Source organism: Lampris incognitus, chromosome 2 (assembly GCF_029633865.1).
Source record: "Lampris incognitus isolate fLamInc1 chromosome 2, fLamInc1.hap2, whole genome shotgun sequence".
Classification (NCBI taxonomy): domain Eukaryota; kingdom Metazoa; phylum Chordata; class Actinopteri; order Lampriformes; family Lampridae; genus Lampris; species Lampris incognitus.
The window spans coordinates 38,445,598-38,466,641 of NC_079212.1; the positions used below are offsets into that span (position 1 = coordinate 38,445,598).

A 21,044-nucleotide genomic window follows, 5' to 3' on the forward strand; every position below is an offset into this window, starting at 1 on the left:
CTATGAGTGTCCAAAATATGGTGTGTGTGTGTGTGTGTGTGTGTGTAGAAGACAGGGTTATTTCTCCTCCTCTGGTTAAAATATGCTTGGAATGCAAACCCACAGCATGTGAACACCGTGTCAAATTCGCTCCGTCTCTGTCTGTCCTGTGTCAGTGTCTCTGTCTGTCCTGTGTCAGTGTCTCTGTCTGTCCTGTGTCAGTGTCTCTGTCTGTCCTGTGCTAGTGTTGTGTGCAGCAGTTGGTCCCAATCCTGTTTTATAGAATCAGATTCCGCTTTGCTAACCTGCCACCTTTTTCATCCAGCCGTCCGGCCATCTGTCTATTTGTCCGTCGGTTCAATATTTCATTCATCTATTCAGCCAACAGTCCATCCGCCCAACCCCATTTCCATCTGTCAGCATATCCGTTTCCCCATTCATTTATTCATTTCTCCATCCCTCTATTCATCTTTCCAATTGTCAGGTTTTCGGGTATTTTTTTTAACTCATGTCTTTTCTTCTTTTTCTTCCTCCTCTCTCTGGCGAACATGCTCTCAACCTCTGGCTATTGGCATGGTGACACAAACATGTTCACCAAAACCGAACTGCCATGCCCACTAACCCTCCTTCCCCTCTTTCTCCCACACCTTCTCTCTCTCTCTCTCCCTCTCTCTCTCTCTCTCTCTCTCTCTCTCTCTCTCTCTCTCTCTCTCTCTCTCTCCCTCTCTCTCACACCCCAGGTACATCCATGCTCTCTACCTGGGAGCCCAAAGTCGCTGGCATGGCAACGGGCCCCGGCGCCATTTCCACTGGCGACTGATGTTCGAGAGTGCCGACATCACCATGCTCCGCCTGCTGGAGGCCTTCCTGAAGTCCGCCCCTCAGCTCGTCCTTCAGCTCAGCATCATGATCCATGGAAACGCCGTACTGCCGCTACAAGGTTAGAGACAGACTGACAGACAGACAGACAGACAGACAGACAGACAGACAGACAGACAGACAGGTAGATGGATAATGTTGTTGAAGTGTGTGTGACGGGAAAGACAGACAGACCAAATTATGGATTCGATAAACAGATAGAAAGACATTATTAGCCATGGGAACCTTAAATTAATTCTATAGACAAGAGTGAGACAGACAGGCAGACAGACAGACAGACAGACATACCAGTTGATGGGTCAGTAAGCAATTGGATAGGTAATTAGACAGTTTAATATCTGTTTGTGAGTTTGTGGGGGAAAGTGTGCACTAATAAAAATACATCTAGTGACAAGAGATGAACAATATTGAGAGAGAGGAGGATAGAGAGACAGCCACCGGAGACCGAGAGAGCGAGCAAGAGAGAGAAAGGGAGAGAGAGAGAGAAAGTGTGTGTGTGTGTGTGTGTGTGTGTGTGTGTGTGTGTGTGTGTGTGTGTGTGTGTGTGTGTGTGTGTGTGTGTGTGTGTGTGTGTGTGTGTATGTATGTGTGAATTTGTGTGAAAACAGCAAAGCTTCTGTATAATTCAACAGTGTACGAGTGGCAATAAACTAAACTTTCTAAAGCACCGAGAGGAGGTTTGTGGGAGTTTGAGGGAGAAAGTTGCATTTTCAGTGTGACAGTTATTTGCTAAATTCAGATTTTCATAAAAACACAACTTTTACCCATCTGTGCTCTGCTTTTTTTTTTGTGCAGCTAGTGCAGAATAAAAACAGCTAAAACAGCGATTGAAGAAAAAAGATCTCAAATTCTGTGCTGTGTTAATGTTTAAAAGGTGAAGAAGGGTTAATGACCAGTCGGTGGCTTTCACGCCAACGTCATTTTGTAAAGAACTGTTTGGATCTTTCTGACAGGTCTGACTGAACTGTGGTGTGCACCAAACTAGTCAAGAAAGTTCCCTTAAAAACCCCAAGGTCAAGGTCCTCTTCCAGCCAACCATTTCTAAAGTGAAAGTAAGAAAATCAGCTAAATTAAGGAACCGATGACACGCAATGCATTGTGGGTTCACGGCAGGTTGTTTTGATGCTTGAGAGATCCTAAAACAGAACGACAAGGCAGAGAGGACGCAGCTCCAGCACTTTACAGCCTCTGCCCATTGGAGCCTGGGAGATGTATTCTGCCCTCCATCTTTTTGACCAAATTGTTCTTCGTCGTATCTAGTGAACAAGCTAAAAGTAACCGGAACATTCTTCCATGAACCCAAAATGCGTTCCTCATTTTGATGAGGTTGACAGAAATTTGTGCTTTGTATTGTACAACGCGGAAAGAGCTGCAGTCGACACAATGTAAGAACGTTGTGAGGCCAAAGAGACGGACGGAAAGGGAAAGAGAGAGGAGGATGGAGGGACAGAAGAGCATAGGAGAGGTGAGGATCATGTCATAGAGAGAGAGTGTAAAAGACGAAGTCTCCAAAGATAAAAGCAGTCTTGGTAAAAAAAAAAATACATAAAACTCCTGGAATAAAATGCTTAAAACTTTAAAAAGTGGTTCAAATCTTTTGTATCTAAAGAAAAAAAACATGAAAAACCGATTCTAAACATCCACAGAAGTGGCCTTCCTTGGATACGTTTGGATTTATTAAACTAATAAAAGCATTAACAGCAATGGCACCATGGAGGATCCTCCACTGGAGTTCCCATGACCTCCTGTTCAGTGGAGGCTTGTAGAGGACTCTCCACACCAGTGCCACCATGCTGCTTACCCCTAGTTTCTCCCCCCAGACCATGTCTCTCCTCCCCTCCAGTTTGGACCTGTTTAGAGTCTTAACACAGCTTTTGTATGGTGTCTTTCCGGTCGCTGTGTATAAGTCAGTGCATCTCGCTCTACCATCAGCTTGTTTGTAAGAACCCAGCTCTGAGAAGGGGTCATTGCTGTTAGGGACCTCCTGTCCATTAAGGTAGTCTTTTAGCAGCTCAACCTCTCCTTGGTCAGCCTGTTCTGCAGCAGATTTAAAAAAGTCTTTATGTGTCAGACAGACTTTCGGCCTAGTCGGGAGGCCAGAGTGTCCACTTCTCTGAAACCAGGCCCTGCGACATCCACAACAGTTTTTCAGATAATGGTTCCAGCTGCTCACAGTGTCCGTGTCAGGACAGGTGTGGAGCCATTCTGCACATCCAGCCTGGCCCTGTGGATGATGACTCATCCAGGAGCCAATATCAAGAGATTGCCAGCTCAAGTCTCTTACAGTTAAAAAGAGTCCATGTTTTAAAAACTCTTTTATAAGACAGTGACAATCCACAGTTCTCTAAAGCCTTAAAATCCATTAAAAACAGTGCAGTCCAGACCCAGGCCAGTGGCTCTCTATAAAATGGTGATGGCCACCTGCCTCCACACCACGTCCATGGGGCCTACCAGGTACCTCTGGGCAAACTGCTGCCTGAAGGTGACGACCCTGCTGGCCAGGTGGCTCAGCCTTGGCCTCCCTCCTCCTTTGGCAGGAAAAAGATGCTCTTGGGTACCAAGGGCAGCTTGTCCCAGAAAAAAAATCCATGATGATGGTCTGTATTTTGGGGAGCAGCCCCACAGGTGGTTTCAGGCAGGCCAGCTGATGCCACAATGTTGACGCCACCAGGCTGCTGACCACCAGTTTTCTCCCTCTGTATGACATCTGGAGGAGTAGCCATCTCCCTCTCGCCGGCTGCCCTTCCACCTTCTACAACACCCCTTCCCAGTTCCTCTGTGTGGTAACCTCATCCCCAAATGCAGCCCCAGATATTTAAACCCCCCTCTTTTTCATGACAAACCATCAGGGAGGTCGGGTAGGGCTCCCTTCCAACACCCCCATGCTATTGCTTCACTTTTGTCCCAGTTAATCCTTGCTGCAGATATCGTGCCAAAAGTCTTTTGAAATGCTCTGTAGCTTCTGAATGTCTTCCTGACTTTTTACAGTGACAGTGATATCATCTGCAATATGCACATAAAACATGGTGTTTACTAAAAATGTTTAAAAACAGTCCTTCAATACAAAAAAATTTTTTTGCAACATTGGTTCAATCAAAGTGTAGGTATATAATGTGCCTGAAAGGGCACACCCCTGTCTGATTCCCCTCCTCACGCTGAAGGGGGAGCTTATCCTTCCACTGAGTTTAAGTAAACTCTCAATATGCTGGTGGTACCAAGCCTTCATCTATAAAACCTGGGTTGAATCAAAACTTGTCCAGAATCCTCCAGAGCTAGCAATCGCATGCCATTTCCTGGTCTATTGAAATGAAACCAGTGTCTACACCCAATGAACTAGAGACGTCCAACATATTGCAAATTAGAGACATGTTGTATAAGATAGATCTACCAGGCACACAGTACGTTTGGTCCCAGTATATGACCTGGTCCATCACCTCCCGTTGTTGGTTGGCCCGGGTATTAGATAAGATTTTATCATCTGTGCACAGGAGTGACACGAGGCATCAGTTCTTAAGGTGTTGGAGATCTTTTTTGGAATCAGGGTAACTGCTGCCCTCCTGCAGCTTAGGGGTACAAGGATGTCTTTAAAACTGTCATTTAAAACCATTAAAAGATCTTCGCTGAGCTCAGACCAGAAGGCTTTTTCGAACTCAACAGTGAGTGTGTCAATTCCTGGGCATTCCCCACTGCCATGGCCTGCAGAGCCACATTGAGCTCCTCTGCCACCAATGGAGCATCCAGGTTGGCGTTGGACTCATTTGAGACCTTTGGAAGGTTCTGACAGAAGGAATTCAGCAGTTCCTCATCATTCCTATTCTCAGAGCTGTACACTTCAGTATAGAACCAGGCCGCCTGACTCTGGATTGCTGCTGGGACAGTGATATCCGACCCCGTTTCTGTTCGCAGTGAATGAATGCAGCAGTTCTGTCCATAACTCCTCTCCAGAGAGAAGAACTTGGAGGATGCATGCATTTATATGGCATTCAGGAAATGGAGGTGAACCAGCACCCCCTTTGCTCGAGTGCCTAATAGGTCTTTAAGAGCATTAGCTTTAGCTTTGAGGACTTCAATGTCACCCATTTCCTATGGACTCTGCCAATCTCCGCATTTCCACAATAAGTCTCTAGATCGTGCACAGACCTGGTGATGTTCCGTGTGATATTGAGAGTATACTGCTGGCACAGCTGCCTGATCTCGGCTTTCCCACAATCCCACCACTATAGCAGAGAGATAAAATCAAGTTTTCTTGGTCTAAAATCTTTCCAGAAAAAAAAATGAATGCATCTCTAAAATGTAAATCTTGCAAAAGTAAGTTATTAAATGCCAAAAGGAGAGTTTGGGCTTTATGTTGGCTATACATACACTGCAAATCACAATAAAATGATCACTATAAAGATAGTGTCTAAAACAATAAAACCTGTCTAATATGGCAAACGAAATAAAAGCATCTCTTGTGTGAGTTCATGAATAATGTCTGGTGTTGCCCTGCTGTCTCCTCCAAACGTCCAGCAGGTAAAGTGTCTGGCACATGTGTACCATTGTACGCTGGGATGCAGCATGTGGCTCTAGATGATTTCGATCTAAAACCGAATTCTCTGTAATTAAAATCACCCCCCAAAATCAAACTCTTCTGGGTTGTAATTTTCTAAAAAAAAAAAAAAAAACAACAAAAAAAACTGGTGGCTTTGTTTAAAAACTGTACTATATCAGGACCTAAAACTGGAGCACATAAATTCATAAAAACAAAGTTAAAACCCTCAAACTTTGCCTTTACGACTAGCATCCTACCTACCCTCCTCCACCTCATACGAGATTGGGAGGAAGCTTTTGAAGAACAGGATGCCAACCCCCCCCCCACTAATGGGGCTCCTGTGGCTGAGCACCACCTCCCCAGCCCACCCCCTCTTCCAGTCAGTTGTATTCGTACTGTCTACTGTGCATTTCTTGCAGCAAAAAAACATCAACACTTATCACTTTTAACAACTCAAATAGCATTGCCCTCTTCCTTATGTCTCTTACTCCTTTTAGATAAAGAGTGGCTATATTAAAGTTACTCATGAGCCAAGGGATGTACAGAAACAGCTAAAAGGGAGAAAAGATGAAAATAAAACAGTGTGTTTTCATCATTCTGCAGTTCTTGTTTAGACTATTTTCTCAGTCTATATACCTCTTGGTCAGTAAAAGAGCCCTTTCCTTTGCTCATATGGAGCCTCGCAAAATCTACAAAGAGGCTTCTATCAGAGGAGTAGTCTCTAATGTTGACCTCATTCACGTTCTTTGTTTTGCCAAGGAGCTGTTTTATCTTATCCACACTGTAGCCCTGTCTGGTTCTGCAGGTTACTGCAGGAAACCCCTCTGATAATTGCCCCTCACTGGCAGGACTATCATCCTCCATGCTGGACTTGGCAAGGTCCAGCTTCTCTTTGTTTACCCATTTGTCTCTTTTGTTTAAGACAAGAACCTTTTTTTTTCACTGTTTGAAACACACGTCTTTCTTTTATTTTTTGGAGCTTTCAAAACCTTCTCATCCTCTGCCATGTCCTCAACATCGATATGAGCATGAGCCTCAGCTCCACCCATAGCTTCGCTCACAGCTTCACCCACACCTTCAGCTGCATCAAGACCCTCTGCTCTGATACTGTCCTCCACCTGCACATCACTGACCATAAGACCCTCTGTGCTGACCCCAGCATTAGCCCCAGCACCAGCCTGAGCACCGACCACTTCGCCTACTCTGGCACCAGCACCAGCAACAGCATGAGCACAAGCACCGGCCTCAGCATGAACTTCAGCACTGTCCTTGGCACCAACCACTTTGCTGACCCTGGCACCAGCCCCAGCACAAGCCCTAAGCCCAGCACTGGCCCCAGCACCGAGCTGAGCACTGAGTTCAGCACCAGCACCAACCACTTTACTCACCCCAACACTAGTGTCGTCATCAGCCCTAGCACTGACACCAGAACCGGCCCCGGCACCAACCCCACCATCTCCGCCTTCTGCATGTGACATGCCACCAATCATCTCGTTTAGAGCATGTGTCTGTCCATCCCTGTTACCCTCCTTCTGTCCTCCCTGACCTGTCATTCCCCCCTCCCCCCAGAAGTAGCTGCCCTCTCAGGACAAGTCCTGATAATGTGCCCTTCTTTATTACAGTTAAAATACTTCATGTTTTCAGAAGAGGTATACATCATATACTGAGCCCCATCCACCCTCATTACCGATGTGAGGTTGAAGTGCTCATTCCTGTTGTTCAGGACCATCAGTACTTGTCTCCTATGAGACACAACATGTTTTGATAGTGGTGATTTGTAGTCTGACAAGATCTTCTTTATAAGGGACACTATCTTTACATGTCTAGACAACACCCCCCCCCCCCCGTTCCAGAATCTCGTTGCTAATAAACGGGGAATGTTTAGACAAAACTACTTTTTTTGCCGCTGTAGACAGTGGCAGCACCGGCACAAATGTAATGTAAATGTTGACACTGCTTTTGATTGTGGTGTTGACCTTGTGCAGTGCATCAATGAACAACACCACCACACCATTTATCCACACCGTGGACTTTATGCTGCTGTGGCCGACCACTGTGCCCTACGCCAACCCCATAGGCTCCACCAAACACAGGAAGCCCGGAGATACCTTGACTCCGTGCTTCCGTGTTAAGCTGGTGAACTCCACCACCTCCGCTCGCAAACAAACACCCAAACCCCTCCCCGATCTTTAAACACACCACGACTACAACTAAAAGCTACCACCACCACAACTTAAAGCACACATAGAAACATAAGATAGAAGAAAAAATTTTGAAGACACTCATTCGAGTTCGTGTCGGGGGGGGGGGGGCATATGAACTGTCATAGGTGGACACTATATATATAGTGTGTGTGTGTGTGTGTATATATATATATATATATATATATATATATATATATATATATATATATATATATCAATACAGATGCAGGAAAAAAGTTTTAATACATAGCAGTACAAGCCTGTTTTGTGCGTCGTGCACTCATCAGCTGCTAATAGTATGTATTAAAACTTTTTTTCCAGCATCTGTATTGATATTCCGCTCCTCATTAGTTGAGCACTTCTATCAGCACCACTGACGGTTTTGAAAAAAAACCGCTATATATATATATAAATATATATATATATATATATATATATATATATATATATATATATATATAAAACTTTGTTAAAAGAAACACTCAATAGTAGACGGCAGGGAAAGTGCTCAACAAATAAGGAGCAAAATAATCCAGTGAGTCAAGTAAATTCTGTATGAGACAGTACAAGCCTGTTTCATTCCATAAGCAATCATCAGTTGTCAATAAAGCTACTCAGGAAAGAACATACCATTTACTGCCTCGTCATGCACATCACTTTCACGTGCACAACGTCCAATGGGGAAGGGAGAGGTGCGACATTCAAACGTTCAAAAACATATGATCGTTAACGGTCCAGTGGTGGGGGGGGGGTAATGGTTTGAACGGCTAAGAGTACATGTCGCCATCTTACAATGCTGTGATTGCAACTATTCCCCAATCCTCTGTGAATAGTACACATGGGCATCGAAACTCAAGTTAATGGGCACACCCATATTTGATCCTGAAACCGGTCGTTGGTTTCAGTCATTATATATCTGTCACCATCTTACAATGCTGTGATTGCAACAATCCCTAATCCTCTGTGAGTAGTACTCGTATTCAATGTTCACACCCATGTTTGCATATGAACCTCCTCACCTAGGTCGTCCTTCCACACGGCATTTCCAACTATCCCGCTCTTTCTTGATCGTTTTTAGCTCCTGTACTTTCTCCACCCCTGAGTCCCTTAATAGGTTGTCCACATAGGTGATTCTTCTTCTGCCACGTTGGGTTTTTCCATCAGATGGTTGCCAGAGCACACGTTTGTTGGCAGCTTCATCACTGTGACACACGCAGTGGCCTGTGAGACGCATCCTTCTCCATTGAACCTTTGTGGATACTATAGGGAGCTCTTCGTATAGCTGTACATTTGTCAGATGTCTCTTCCATGATACATTGACAGCCAGTCTAAGCATCCTAGTATGGCATCCATCTAGTAGCTGTTTCTGTAGAGACTTTGTCACTGTCCAGGTCTCGGCGCCGTAGAGTAAAACTGTTTCAACAGTTGCCACAAAAAGTATTTTACCTTTCTTGACAGCGTGGAGGTCCATATTCTTCTCAACATATGGCACGCACTCCAGACAAGTGCTTTCCTTACAGCAAAGTCCATTTCTGTACTTTCAGTCAATGCTCCAAGGTATTTAAAGTTCTTTACTTCCTTTATTGTAGCGCCATCTTTAGCGTTTATGATCACTGGTTCTTCTTGGTTATAAGCTTGCAATTCTGTTTTCTTTGCATTGCAATGCAGTCCTACTTTTCCAGCTTCATGTTCAAGGTGTGTGAGTATTTCTTGTGCTTGCTCAATTTCTTCCATAAGGAGTGCAAGCTCATCGGCAAAGTCGAGGTCAGTAATTGTGATTGGTGCAACACATCGACTCTTCCGCTTATGTAGTTGGAAGCCTAGCTCTTCTTCTCTGCTGCTGATGGTCTTGCATGTGACATAGTCAAGTACTATAGTGAAGCTGTACAGGGCTAGGATATCCCCTTGCAGTATGCCTGAAATTACCTCGAAACATATGCAACTGCATATGAAACTGGTCGTTGGTTTTGGTCGTTATGCCACTGTATTGTTTATAAGGGTGGGGGTACCTGCAGTCAGTTTAAATTGAAGAGGTCCCTTAGTTGAGTGATGAAACGTGTCTGTCATGAAACATTGTATCCAGATGAGCTGATTCAACCTTCTTTGATTTCCATGTGAGGCTCCATAGACAGTAGCATCAAGTAGTATGGCGTTCCTGGTACAGCCAGACGGCTTCCCACCATCGCCATTTTATTTCCAGGACGACTGATTGGCGATGTCCCTTTCTTTTGTCCATTGTTATTAGCAAATGTAGAGCCCACCATTACCATTTAGTAACTTTAGTAACCTTGGTAGCCAAATGTACACAGAAGTTAAACACACTTGCTCAGCCAATCATAATACATCCTTTTGTCATAAAACCCCGGTCACTCCACCGTTCTTCATATTTTCCTAGTTTTTAAAAATGATGCAGGTTTTTTTCATTATTTTATGATGAACAAAGGAGTATTTAAAAAAGGGATTTATGTAGTTTTATTTTTGGCTGTTGGGGGGGGGGCACAGCATTCTGATTGGGCTGGCACGGCCCGCTGTGGCCCGCCCATAGCTGGGGTCTGCTTCCACATGCTCACTCGCGCCCACACACTCACACATGTGCATAGAGAGAGAGAGAGGGAGAGAGACAGAGAGGGAGAGCTGAGGGCAGATATCAGTAGAGGAGTCTATTCTTTATTCATGTGGCTCTTACAAGAAACAGATTGGCCTTTGATGAATAAAACAAAATGGCAACACACACACACACACATACACACGTCTAGACATATACGCACACAGACCCACATTTACCTGGCAGCACATTGGCAACTGTCAAACAGACGCTGTACTAATACACACCTGTTGTAATAACACACACACACACACATACAGAGGGAGCGAGAGACAGAGACAGAGAGAGAGGTTTAGTTAAAAACTCAAGGGACTTAAGGAACAGTACTTCTTGAGCTGCTTATGCAAGTGCGGGGATGTCATGTTGTGTCAACATCTGAAAATATTACAAGGATATTATGAAGAAGCCTCCTGATAAAACAGACGAACAATCAAATACATCCCCAACTACTAACGCATGACCACACACACACACACACACACACACACACACACACACACACACACACACACACACACACACACACACCTCTCTCTCTCTCTCTCTCTCTCTCTCTTCTGTATACATGCATATGCAGCAATGTCTCTGCACATCTTTACAATTGCCCCAAAACACACACAGACACACATTGTTGTCTAGTTTCACAGTGCACGGTGACATATTTGCAGTAAGCAAAGGCAGAAATGGAGAGGGAGAAGAGAGAGAAGGAAAAAAGCAGAGAGGGAGAGTTGGAGGAAGAGAGCGTGATACATAGAAAGGGTAAGGTGACAAACTGAGCTGGACATAAATCAATGAGAAAAAGAGAGAGAGATTGATAGAGACAGTGTGTAAATACATTCTGAATACTTTAAGTCGCTCTATGATAAATCATTGGTGCCCGCGTAATAAGTCAATAATTCACCTTGTCCCGCTGGTTCTGGTCTGTTTGTCCTTGGTGTACCGAGGAAATAAATGCAGCTATGTCCCTACATAAAGAGAAGATCGAAGCCAGTTTTCATCACTACATGCATCCTACTGTTGTCCCCCCACCCCCCACTATATTTCCTACTCTCTGGATATGAGTCACCAGCCGATAGTCAGCGCCACCATCCAGAGGTGATGTATTAACACAGGAGTCGGTCCTGGGTTATCTGATCTGGTCAGAGAGCGAAATAGTAAATTATGGACTTTTATCAGATCATTAGATTGTCTGAGATACTGAAACGTAAAGAAATTGTGTGTCCAAAGATAAAGTACATCCCCCATGCACACACACACACACACACTGATGAATGTGCATCCAATTTGTGGCAATAAGTGGTGATGCAGACGGCCAATGTAAAAGTCCCTGCTCAAACATTACCTTTAAGAAAACTCAATCGAAATGGACCGACTGTGAGAGGGCATGTCCCCTGGAGACTTACAGAAAGCACTCGTGGTATTTTTATTGTTTTTTAATTGAAAGGTCGGGCTTTGAGCGCTGCTGACCAAGTTGTTGACCTGACCTATTTTTAGCGCCTCGTGTGGCGAGCTCGCCACCTCTTTCCAAACATGAAACAGTTGCAACTTGGCTGCAGCACAAAGCCCCATCGTCGTTGGTTAGCCTTGGACTTAGACTGCTTTTATTTGTCATTGCCTTAGACGCATGTCTCATACATACAGGGGAGCAAAATTACGTTTCACAAGGACCTCAGCGCCACATAAAAACAAATAATACACAATAAATGTTGAAAACAAAAAGTGCATTAAAAACAAGAATTACTTCACAGACCTAAACATCACAAGCACACCTGACATGGACAGCGAGCAAGATGGCCAAAAAGTCATTTCACGGAAGGTCTAAGTGTTCAGGCTGCTGAGGAACCTCACAGCCTGAGGAATGAAACTTGCGTAGTCTGGTGGAGGCAGCATGGATGCTGCGGTATCTCCTGCCAGAGGGTAGGAGGGTGAAGTGGATGTGGGAAGGGTGGGTGGGGTCCTTCACGATGCTAAGAGCCTTCCGGTAGCACCATGCATCAAAGATGGCCTGGATGGATGGGAGAGCAGCTCCTACGATCTTTCCGGCTGTCTTCACTATCCACCGAAGGGATCCGCAGTCGGAGGCCTTGCAGTTCCCATGCTAGACAGAGATACAGCTGGTCAGAATGCTCTCTATTGTGCCTCTATAGAATGTGATGAGGATGGGTGGGGGGACACTCGCCTTCTTCAGACACCGCAGGAAGTGAAGATGCTGCTGGGCCTTCTTGGAGAGCGTTGTCCCACCAGCCAATAAGAATAACGGGGGATGGGGCCGGAGAGGGAGTGGCTGTGCGGGCTACGCTGTCAGAGAAAAGAGGAAGAAACAAACGGGGGGGGGGGGGACTGAACAATATTTAGAGTTGAGACATCAAATAGGATGCAGAGTGCATGTCTGCATCACGTAACCAGAGAGAGCTCTTTACAAGAAGGCGTCATGTCGCCCTACGATTGGCTGAAATACGTAAATGGACAATAATGTACTTTCTCTACAGGTCAGACAACATACAACTCAGACCAGGAAGGAGAACAACATAGTTTGTGTGCTGGGTCAATATATAACTTTGAGCTAAGTGGGCAGACAATCTGCCTTATTTGACCCCCCCCCCCCCACACACACACACACACACGCACACACACAGACACACACACACACGCACACACACACACACACACACACACACACACACACACACACACACACAAAGCCAAACTGACTAGCCCCCACTGAGCTCAGAAAGCTCCCCTCTCCCTCTCTCCAAAATTATATTAAAATGCAACTGATTAAATTTTAGCACTTTTCAAAATTTAATGTCTTCTCAATGTGATTAATTGGTAATTGGAGATGAGGCTGCATTATTAACAGATATGAATTTTTAATGTATTAAATAGCCGCTCTGGGCGGCTCTCAGCTGGCCAAGTAGATAAATGTGCTGGCTAATCATCCTTTGACTTGGGTAGAAACTGGAGAATTTTTGGTTTGTATTTGGGGAAGAGAATTCTAAAAGAGTAGGTAGGTAGCAGACAATAGTCAATAGCCATTTACTTTGGTTTTCTAGAAGCAATAATAATAATAATAATAATAGCCCCGTGATGGCCTGGCAGCCTGTCCAGGGTGTCGCCCCGCCTGCCGCCCAGTGACTGCTGGGATAGGCTCCAGCATCCCTTCCACCCTGGGAGCAGGATAAGCAGTTTGGATAATGGATAGATAATAATAATAATGATGATAATAATGATAATTACAATTATAATTGCGATAATGTACTTTCTTTGTATGAAGTACTTTTCCTTTCTCACAACTCACTTACAAATGTACAAAGACAAAAACTAGCTAAAAGCTAGCCCAAAAAGGAGTTTCTAATTCAGTTTTAAAAAAGAAGTATGCCAACTGTATGTCTTTAGGCAACTTGGAGCATTACGCTATATAAATTATAACTGGAATCCTCTTTTAACCAACCTCTTATTCATCTGGCATTCATGTGCATTTGTCTGTGGGCACATCAGCAAAATGCATAACTTCACTAACTTATGTAGATGTTATTTGTTATTTACATCTATCTTCCCATCTAAATCATCTCTTCCCCCCTTTTCCTTCTTGTTTCAACTCCTTCTCCATCACCAGCTCACCTTTCTATCTCTCCTCCCTCCGCCTCCTACCTTCCTTTTATCTTCTTATCTCTCTCTCTTTCTCTCTTTGACGTAAGGGTATTTTTCGCCTAATGTTTTCTGCCTAACCCTCCTCTCCCTACCCACCGCTTTCCCTCTCTCTCTCTCGCTGGACTTCGGTGAAGCTCATTGGTGTGATAAAACGAACAAAATCTCTCTCTCCCTACCTCCCATAGGTCTCTCGGCCTCTGCGTCTCTGGTGTCTCTGGCTTGGATGATCGCCTCCTACCAAAAGGTTCTGCGTGACTCGCGTGATGACAAGCTGCCCATGTCCTACAAGGCTGTCATTGCTCAGATGCTATGGCACTTCTTCACCATTGGGGCACGCACCGTGGCATTCGCCCTCTTCGCCTCTGTCTTCCAACTTTACTTTGGCATTTTCATCGTCAGCCACTGGTGCGCCATCCATTTTTAACCATATAAACAACATGAAATGATTCACTGAATGCTTGGAGAGGTAAAAACTCCCTGTCCGGGAACACACCTAACCACTTCAGTGTGCTATGTGCAGTTTAATTTGACTTTAAATGACAATTCTACATTTCATTGTCTTACTTAATACTGCAGTTGGGCGTCCGGGTGGCGTGGCTGTCTATTCCGTTGCCTACCAACGCGAGGATTGGCGGTTCGAATCCCCGCGTTACCTCCAGCTTGGTCAGGCGTCCCTACAGACACAATTGGCCGTGTCTGTGGGTGGGAAGCTGAATGTTGGTGTGTGCCCTGGTCGCTGCACTAGCACCTCATCTGGTCAGTCGGGGCGCCTGTTCGGGGGGGAGCGGGAACTGGGGGGAATAGCGGGATCCTGCCACGCGCTACATCCCCCTGGCGAAACTCCTTACTGTCAGGTGAAAAGAAGTGGCTGGTGATTCCACATGTATCGGAGGAGGCATGTAGTAGTCTGCAGCCCTTCCCGGATCGGCAGAGGGAGTGGAGCAAAGACTGGGACGGCTCGGGGGAGTGGGGTGATTGGCCAGATGCAATTGGGGGGAAAAGGGGGGAAAATAAAAAAAACAAAACAAAAAAAAAAAAAACAACTGCAGCACCGTGGGACAGAAAACTCTGAGGGGGAGTTATTTTGCCTTTCCTGTACATTCAGGTTCCACAGTATCTACGTCATATGTAGTCTAATCTTTATAAAGGCTTTAAGGGAGAAGTCTTAGCACCTTACTTGTGCCACTTCTGACATTACCACAATTTTCATTTACAAACATTGTGCTTACGATGGCTAAAAATATATAGCATAGTATGTCTTTAGGGCAGTTGTGAGAATTCATCCATCGAGAAATATTGCATTTAAAAAGTGTCCAGATGAACTGATTCAACTGTCTGGGGTTTTCCTTACCTGGATTATGGAGCATGCATCAAGATATTGCATTTAAACCTGTCTATGTAAAATAAACCATCTTGTCCTTAGACCGAGTTTGCACTTTAAAGTAGTTGTTGCTTGAGTAGCGGCTCAGCCTAAAAAAAAAAAAGCTTTCTAACTAAACAAAGCAACTAAACACATAAAAATGCAGTTTCACTGAGATAAAAATATACATAAACAGGAAAATATACACATAAAAGTATACTTAAGGGGTGAATCCACATTCAAGTACTGTATGTATGCATATATGTGACTGTACTGAGGGACAGTGATGGGACAGGAAACAGAACGTTATTGATCCTCTGTCATTTTCCAGGTGTGTGATGACATTCTGGATCATCCAAGGTGAGACGGACTTCTGCATGTCTAAGTGGGAGGAGATCATCTACAACATGGTTGTGGGAATCATCTACATCTTCTGTTGGTTCAACGTCAAGGAGGGCCCCAGCCGCTTCCGCATGACCGTCTACTACTCCGTCACGCTGGCGGAGAACGCAGCGCTCACTGCTGCCTGGTACGCTTTCCGCGGGCCACACATCTCTGACTTCTACGCACTGGTGGTGGTGTGCATGGTGGCCTGCAGCTTCGCCCTGGGAACCTTCTTCATGCTGGTCTACTACTGTTTGCTGCACCCAGATGGGCCTGTTCTGGGCTCTCAGTGGAGAGGGTGCGTGGAGGAAGGAGAGGGAGGCACGGGAGGGGTGGTGGGGGTGATTGACGCCTGCCTCACCCCCTCACAGGGCTCCCAGACCCCAGGGGGCTCAGACGTGGTGATCACCAGCCCCCCAAGAACTCTCCCCAGGACTAGAGAGGCAGGGGAGCCAGTCCCGGGAGAGAGAGACAGGGATAGTTGCCTTCCTGTCTTTCAAGTGCGCCCCTCCCCTTCATCTTCCCCAGCACTGCTCCACAGAAGCTCCTCCACCTCCCGGGCCCAGGAGGGCCCTGTCATTCGCATTGACCTCCCCAGGAAGCGGTATCCAGCCTGGGATGCACATTACATTGACCGGCGCCTCCGCAAGACCATCCTGGTCCTAGAGACCACATCACCTGTCAGCCCCAGGATACAGTACAGGAGTAGCATGATGGGAAGTAAAGAAGTGCTAGAATATGAGACAACAGTCTAAAAAAAACAAAAGAAAAAAGAAAAAAAAGAAAACGCAGTGCTTTTTAAACTTGAATCTAGGTTCAGAACTCTCAGCCCAGGACTCGGTCCAGGAGAAGCATGAATGGACTATGAAGATTTTGTTGAGTGTCAGACAACTGGCTAAGAAATAAGATGGTATCTCACATGTGACCATAAAAATGAGAAGAGCAACCTGGCTCCAAAGATTGAAAGCCTCACCCCTGGGGAACCAGTACTGCACGGGCTGCGGAGTATTGGCAACTGCCTTACAGACAAAAGGGTGTTCTCAATTTGTTGTTAAAAGCTTGGCAATGAGAACGCTGATCTCTGATCCTGGGACCAAGATTTATTAGGTTCACTCAAGAGGGCTGAGGAAAAACAAAATCATGAAGTGTGGAACACAAGCAACAATAGGCTTTCACAAACTTGAGCAAAACCTGAGGACCTGATAGAGGCCTGTCACGGAAAGTTTGGACGGTGGTTACCAATAGTTATAAGGGATTAGCCACCTCATTTGTGAAGTTATAGCAGAATCGACCCATTTATCCCCAGTCTCTTCTGTTATCTTAAAGTGTCAGTTCATATGTCTGAAATGATCTGATTCAAGTTCAAGGAAATTACTAATTTAGTTAATTCGTCTCAACATGTCTTGACCGCTCTACCACCATGCAGGAAACATGGATTCTCCTTTTTTTTTTTCACCATGTGACAACATTTTCTTGCTGTTGTTGTGTTTTTCCAGGAAGGTGTCATGTCCCTTGGTAAACATTGGTAACTTCCATCCAAATATTTCGTGACAGAACTGTGAATCTGGCATCTGCCAGAAGCAGGTTCATGGTCCATTTAGACTGCAGACAGCTGGTCTGGAAACTGGTCTCAGATTCAAGCTATAATAAAGACCTGTTCTTGTGTTATACAAAAATAAGCCATTGTGAAAGTCCTGCCATGAAAATGCCCCATACCTATGTGTGTGCTGTCCCACCCACAAGAAGAAGTGCTCATGGAGTGCAATGTTGAGGCAGGAATGACGTGACATGGGTGACTTCTGCAATGGCTACCATACATCAACGTGTGACCCACCAGACACCGGCCTGTAATGTTTATTTTGGATCGATAGTTGAAATTAATTCAGATGTCAGATATAAGCTATTACATAGTATAATACTGTAGTTAGGTGATCTATGGCAGTTGGATGAGGCTTCATGTGCTCACAGTAGTTTTAAAATAAGCCCATCAATCTTTCCTGTCAGCCATAGGATAGACAACAGCACAGCTGTCAAGAGAGGAGTGGAACTCGGGTTTAGTTTAATCAATCGTTTTGTGTGTATTACCCCAAAAGCACACAAGATGAAAAGGTTGGTGTTTAAACAGAAGCAAATCCACGACCGAATAAACAAACAAGAGATTTACTCTGACAAGGCTATGACATACAGGACAAAGGCTTTTTTTGTTGTTGTTGTTGTTGTTGTTAAAGATGCTCAAAATGGCCGTTGACAGAAATTATCATGAAGTCGGACTAAATCAACATGAATAATATGGTGAGCTTTGACTAATCAAACTGCAAAAAGATGTCTCCTGGGTTCAGAAGTTAAAATCTGAAGTCTCTAAAACACTACACCCTCACTTTTGGGAGGAATCTATAACTTTCAAAAATGTAATTGTTTTATCCTCTAAAACAAGTGTTTTGCAAACACATGTCTTAAAATATCTTCTCAAAGGAAATTATATTCAAATTTCAGAATTAGGTGTCACATTTTAGGATGGTGGCTGTCTTAAATTTAACAGAATTCTTTGTTTGGCCAGTTTCCCCTTTAACTTTGCCTTAAAAGGTTGCTTCTTGTGTGTCATGGTCCACAGATCAGATGGAGACTGTTTTGTTAGGTTCAGAACTCTAAGATACTGGAGAAAGTCTATGTATGGATCCATTCATAAGCTACAACTGAAGAAACATAAAGCCGGTGCTGACCGCGGTCACCTCATTTCCTTTCTTTGTCAGGAAACCTGGCAGCTTCTGAGCTTCTGAATGATGTCACCCATCAGTAGCCAATCACGCCATTCTTACACTATGCCCCGCCTATCGCTGCACCAACACTGGAGCTGCATCTAACAATTATGTTGGTGAGTGGAAATCTGCCTTTGGACAGTGGCATGGTTGCTCATAGTGTGAACCCAAAATAATCCTTCATGCCACGTACAAGCAACATAGACAGTACCATTATGTGCTGTGTGCCACAGTAGATGTGTCAAGCACAGAGACAGACATGTTAAATGGATTGTGGGAGTCTTCGTTTGAGGGCGGGTGTATTCAAAACAAATGCTCCAGTTGTTGAGAAGGACTACATATAAGGAGAGACTGGCCGTTGGGTTATCTGACAGAAAATACATCTGGGTTTTTGATTAAGACTGAGGTTCACAGGAGCACCTGCTCCTGGTGGCCAATAGCAGAAGACTGTGGTTGTTCTTGCCGTGTTCATTGGTTGACCATAATATGATCAAAACTGTTCACCAACTTTTGTTTTTCCATGATAAAACGAGACTATTAATTCATAATTACCTTGAGAACCAATGATGAGTTTGATTTAGCGCCTTCATTAGATCTTTGACTAACGTTGGCGTTGTTTTAGTCAAAAGGCTTACATGCTGGTCTGCTCCATTGTTTGGAGACAAAATGGGTCGTGGTCTGTCTGACTGCCACTTTGTCTAAATCCCAGTTGAAACCAGAGGTGATTTTCTTCTTTAGTTATTTGTTCATTTTTCATCATGGAAACAAGGTCATGGATGAACATTTTTTCCTCATAGTTTCCATCAATAAAATGAACACTGGTGCTGTGTAACTCCCAGTGGCCCACACAAGAAACTTGTGGCTGTACTGGGCACCTCCCAGATGTAACCCTAACCCTAACCCTAACCCTAACTGTGTGAACATGAAGCAGGAAAGGTGCTGGGGGGGGGGGGCTTGCCTGGTCAACTGAAGGTGAAGGAAATTGCTGAAATCAAAGCCAGCATCTGTCTGCTCTGGCAGCCAACAGTCTCCTCTTCAGCAGTTCATCTCCGAGGCACTCCTCAAGGCACCCTTTCCTTTAAGGCTCTTAAAGGCACAGGATGCATTTTTCAGAAGGTTGGCTAATTTAATTTATCAGGATCTCACACTTCTTCTACTCCACCTGAGGGAGCATTTTGACCAGAGTTCACATTCTGGAGGCTGAAGTTGTTAACACTCGTCAGAAATACTAGGCCATTTCAAAAGATCCAAAAAATATATATTTTTTACTGAAAAAAAAAACAAAAAAAAGAAAACGCCGATTGAGTGTATCTAAAACTTTTCGTGACTGGCTCAAAAACAGTTGGCCAAAAAGAAGAACGATAGAGCAGGAATTGGACATTGTGTTGTGTTTTTTTAAAGTAATTCTTTAAAGCCTCATTGACTTGCACTTGCCTTGTAAAAAAATACTAAAAAACCCTGGCCTTGCTATCTAATCCAGTCAAACGCAGGAGCAGATGTATCGATAAGGTTTCCAGTTTGTGATAAAATCCGACTCGCTTCTTAACATAATTACCCCTTGGGGGGGAGGAGGGGGGGTTGATGCATGCGTGAATTCTGAGGCAGCATAGTTGCCTGACAAGTCAAAGTAGGGCACTATCACTGCCAGGGTTTGATTCCCATGGGGCCGCGAACAATGCATGCACTCGAGGTGCCAGAGGCCTGCTTCAGCAGTAAGATGGTGTCATATATGAGTTTGGATGGAGACCGGCAAACAGTGGCATACCGGACAAGAACAGATAAAACTGTAATTTCCACCTCCATTCATGTACGAACTCTATGTTGAACATTTCCAAAGGTCGGCTTATGGCTGTAAGACATGGTGTCAGCGGTGATGATGATGATGATGATGATAATGGTGCTGAATCCTAATTCTACTCAATTTCAATCCCAGTCAGTCATGTCAAACATGATAGGCTAATGTATAGATGACACTTAGGTTAACTACCCCTAGGAAAAGCCTTGCTCTTTCTGGTTGGGTAGAAAAACAGTCCTTTGTCGTCGACGTAACATAACACTTAAAAGTGGTGTGCTAATTATATACATACTTGAAAAAAAAATGTGGTGAAAAGTTAACAGTAAAAAAATTCCAATCATCCTTAATATAAGTATTTATGTTTAGCTATTTATTTATTTTTGTATTTGTTTTATATCTATTTATCTATTGTTTACTCACTCAGTGGCCATGTCTTTGGTATGACTCTTATATTAAGACGTAAAAATTTAAATATACATAGTTTTTTTTTACTCATTCTATATATCTGTATATAGCAAAGTGATGCTACACTAGGAAGTGTGTATGTGTGTTTCAATATGTATGTATGTATGTATGTATGCATGTGTGCGTGTATGTATGTATGTGTGCGTGTATGTATATGTATGTATGTAAGAATGCTCTGTAGGTTTTTTTTGATAATGCTGCTTATGAAAAGTCTCCTGAGAAAAAAAAGAGCAGAAAAATAATATAATGGTGATGAAAATATCTAATGAAGATGTTGAAAAAAAAACAACTCTAAAAGCTGTGCTGACATCTGTAGATGGGAAAAACAATGTAGTAAACGTGGCTGACCGGCCATTAAAAATAAACCCCTGGTTGTCGTCTTCAGTCTCTTAAGTGGCACACTGGTTTTGTGGTTTGCACTTTCTCCTCACAGCA

General features: G+C 44.2%; 1 protein-coding gene across 1 annotated transcript in view; it reads left to right on the forward strand.

Annotated features, from left to right (window-relative positions):
- xkr7b (XK, Kell blood group complex subunit-related family, member 7b) overlaps positions 1 to 16,348 on the forward strand; it is a 90,855-nt gene extending 74,507 nt beyond the window's left edge. The window contains exons 2-5 of the mRNA XM_056274644.1: positions 720 to 919; positions 14,035 to 14,254; positions 15,541 to 15,928; positions 15,965 to 16,348. Of these exons, the coding sequence (XP_056130619.1) occupies positions 720 to 919; positions 14,035 to 14,254; positions 15,541 to 15,928; positions 15,965 to 16,348 (1,192 nt within the window). The remainder of the gene's footprint in view (positions 1 to 719; positions 920 to 14,034; positions 14,255 to 15,540; positions 15,929 to 15,964) is intronic.
- The last annotated feature ends 4,696 nt before the right edge of the window (positions 16,349 to 21,044 follow it).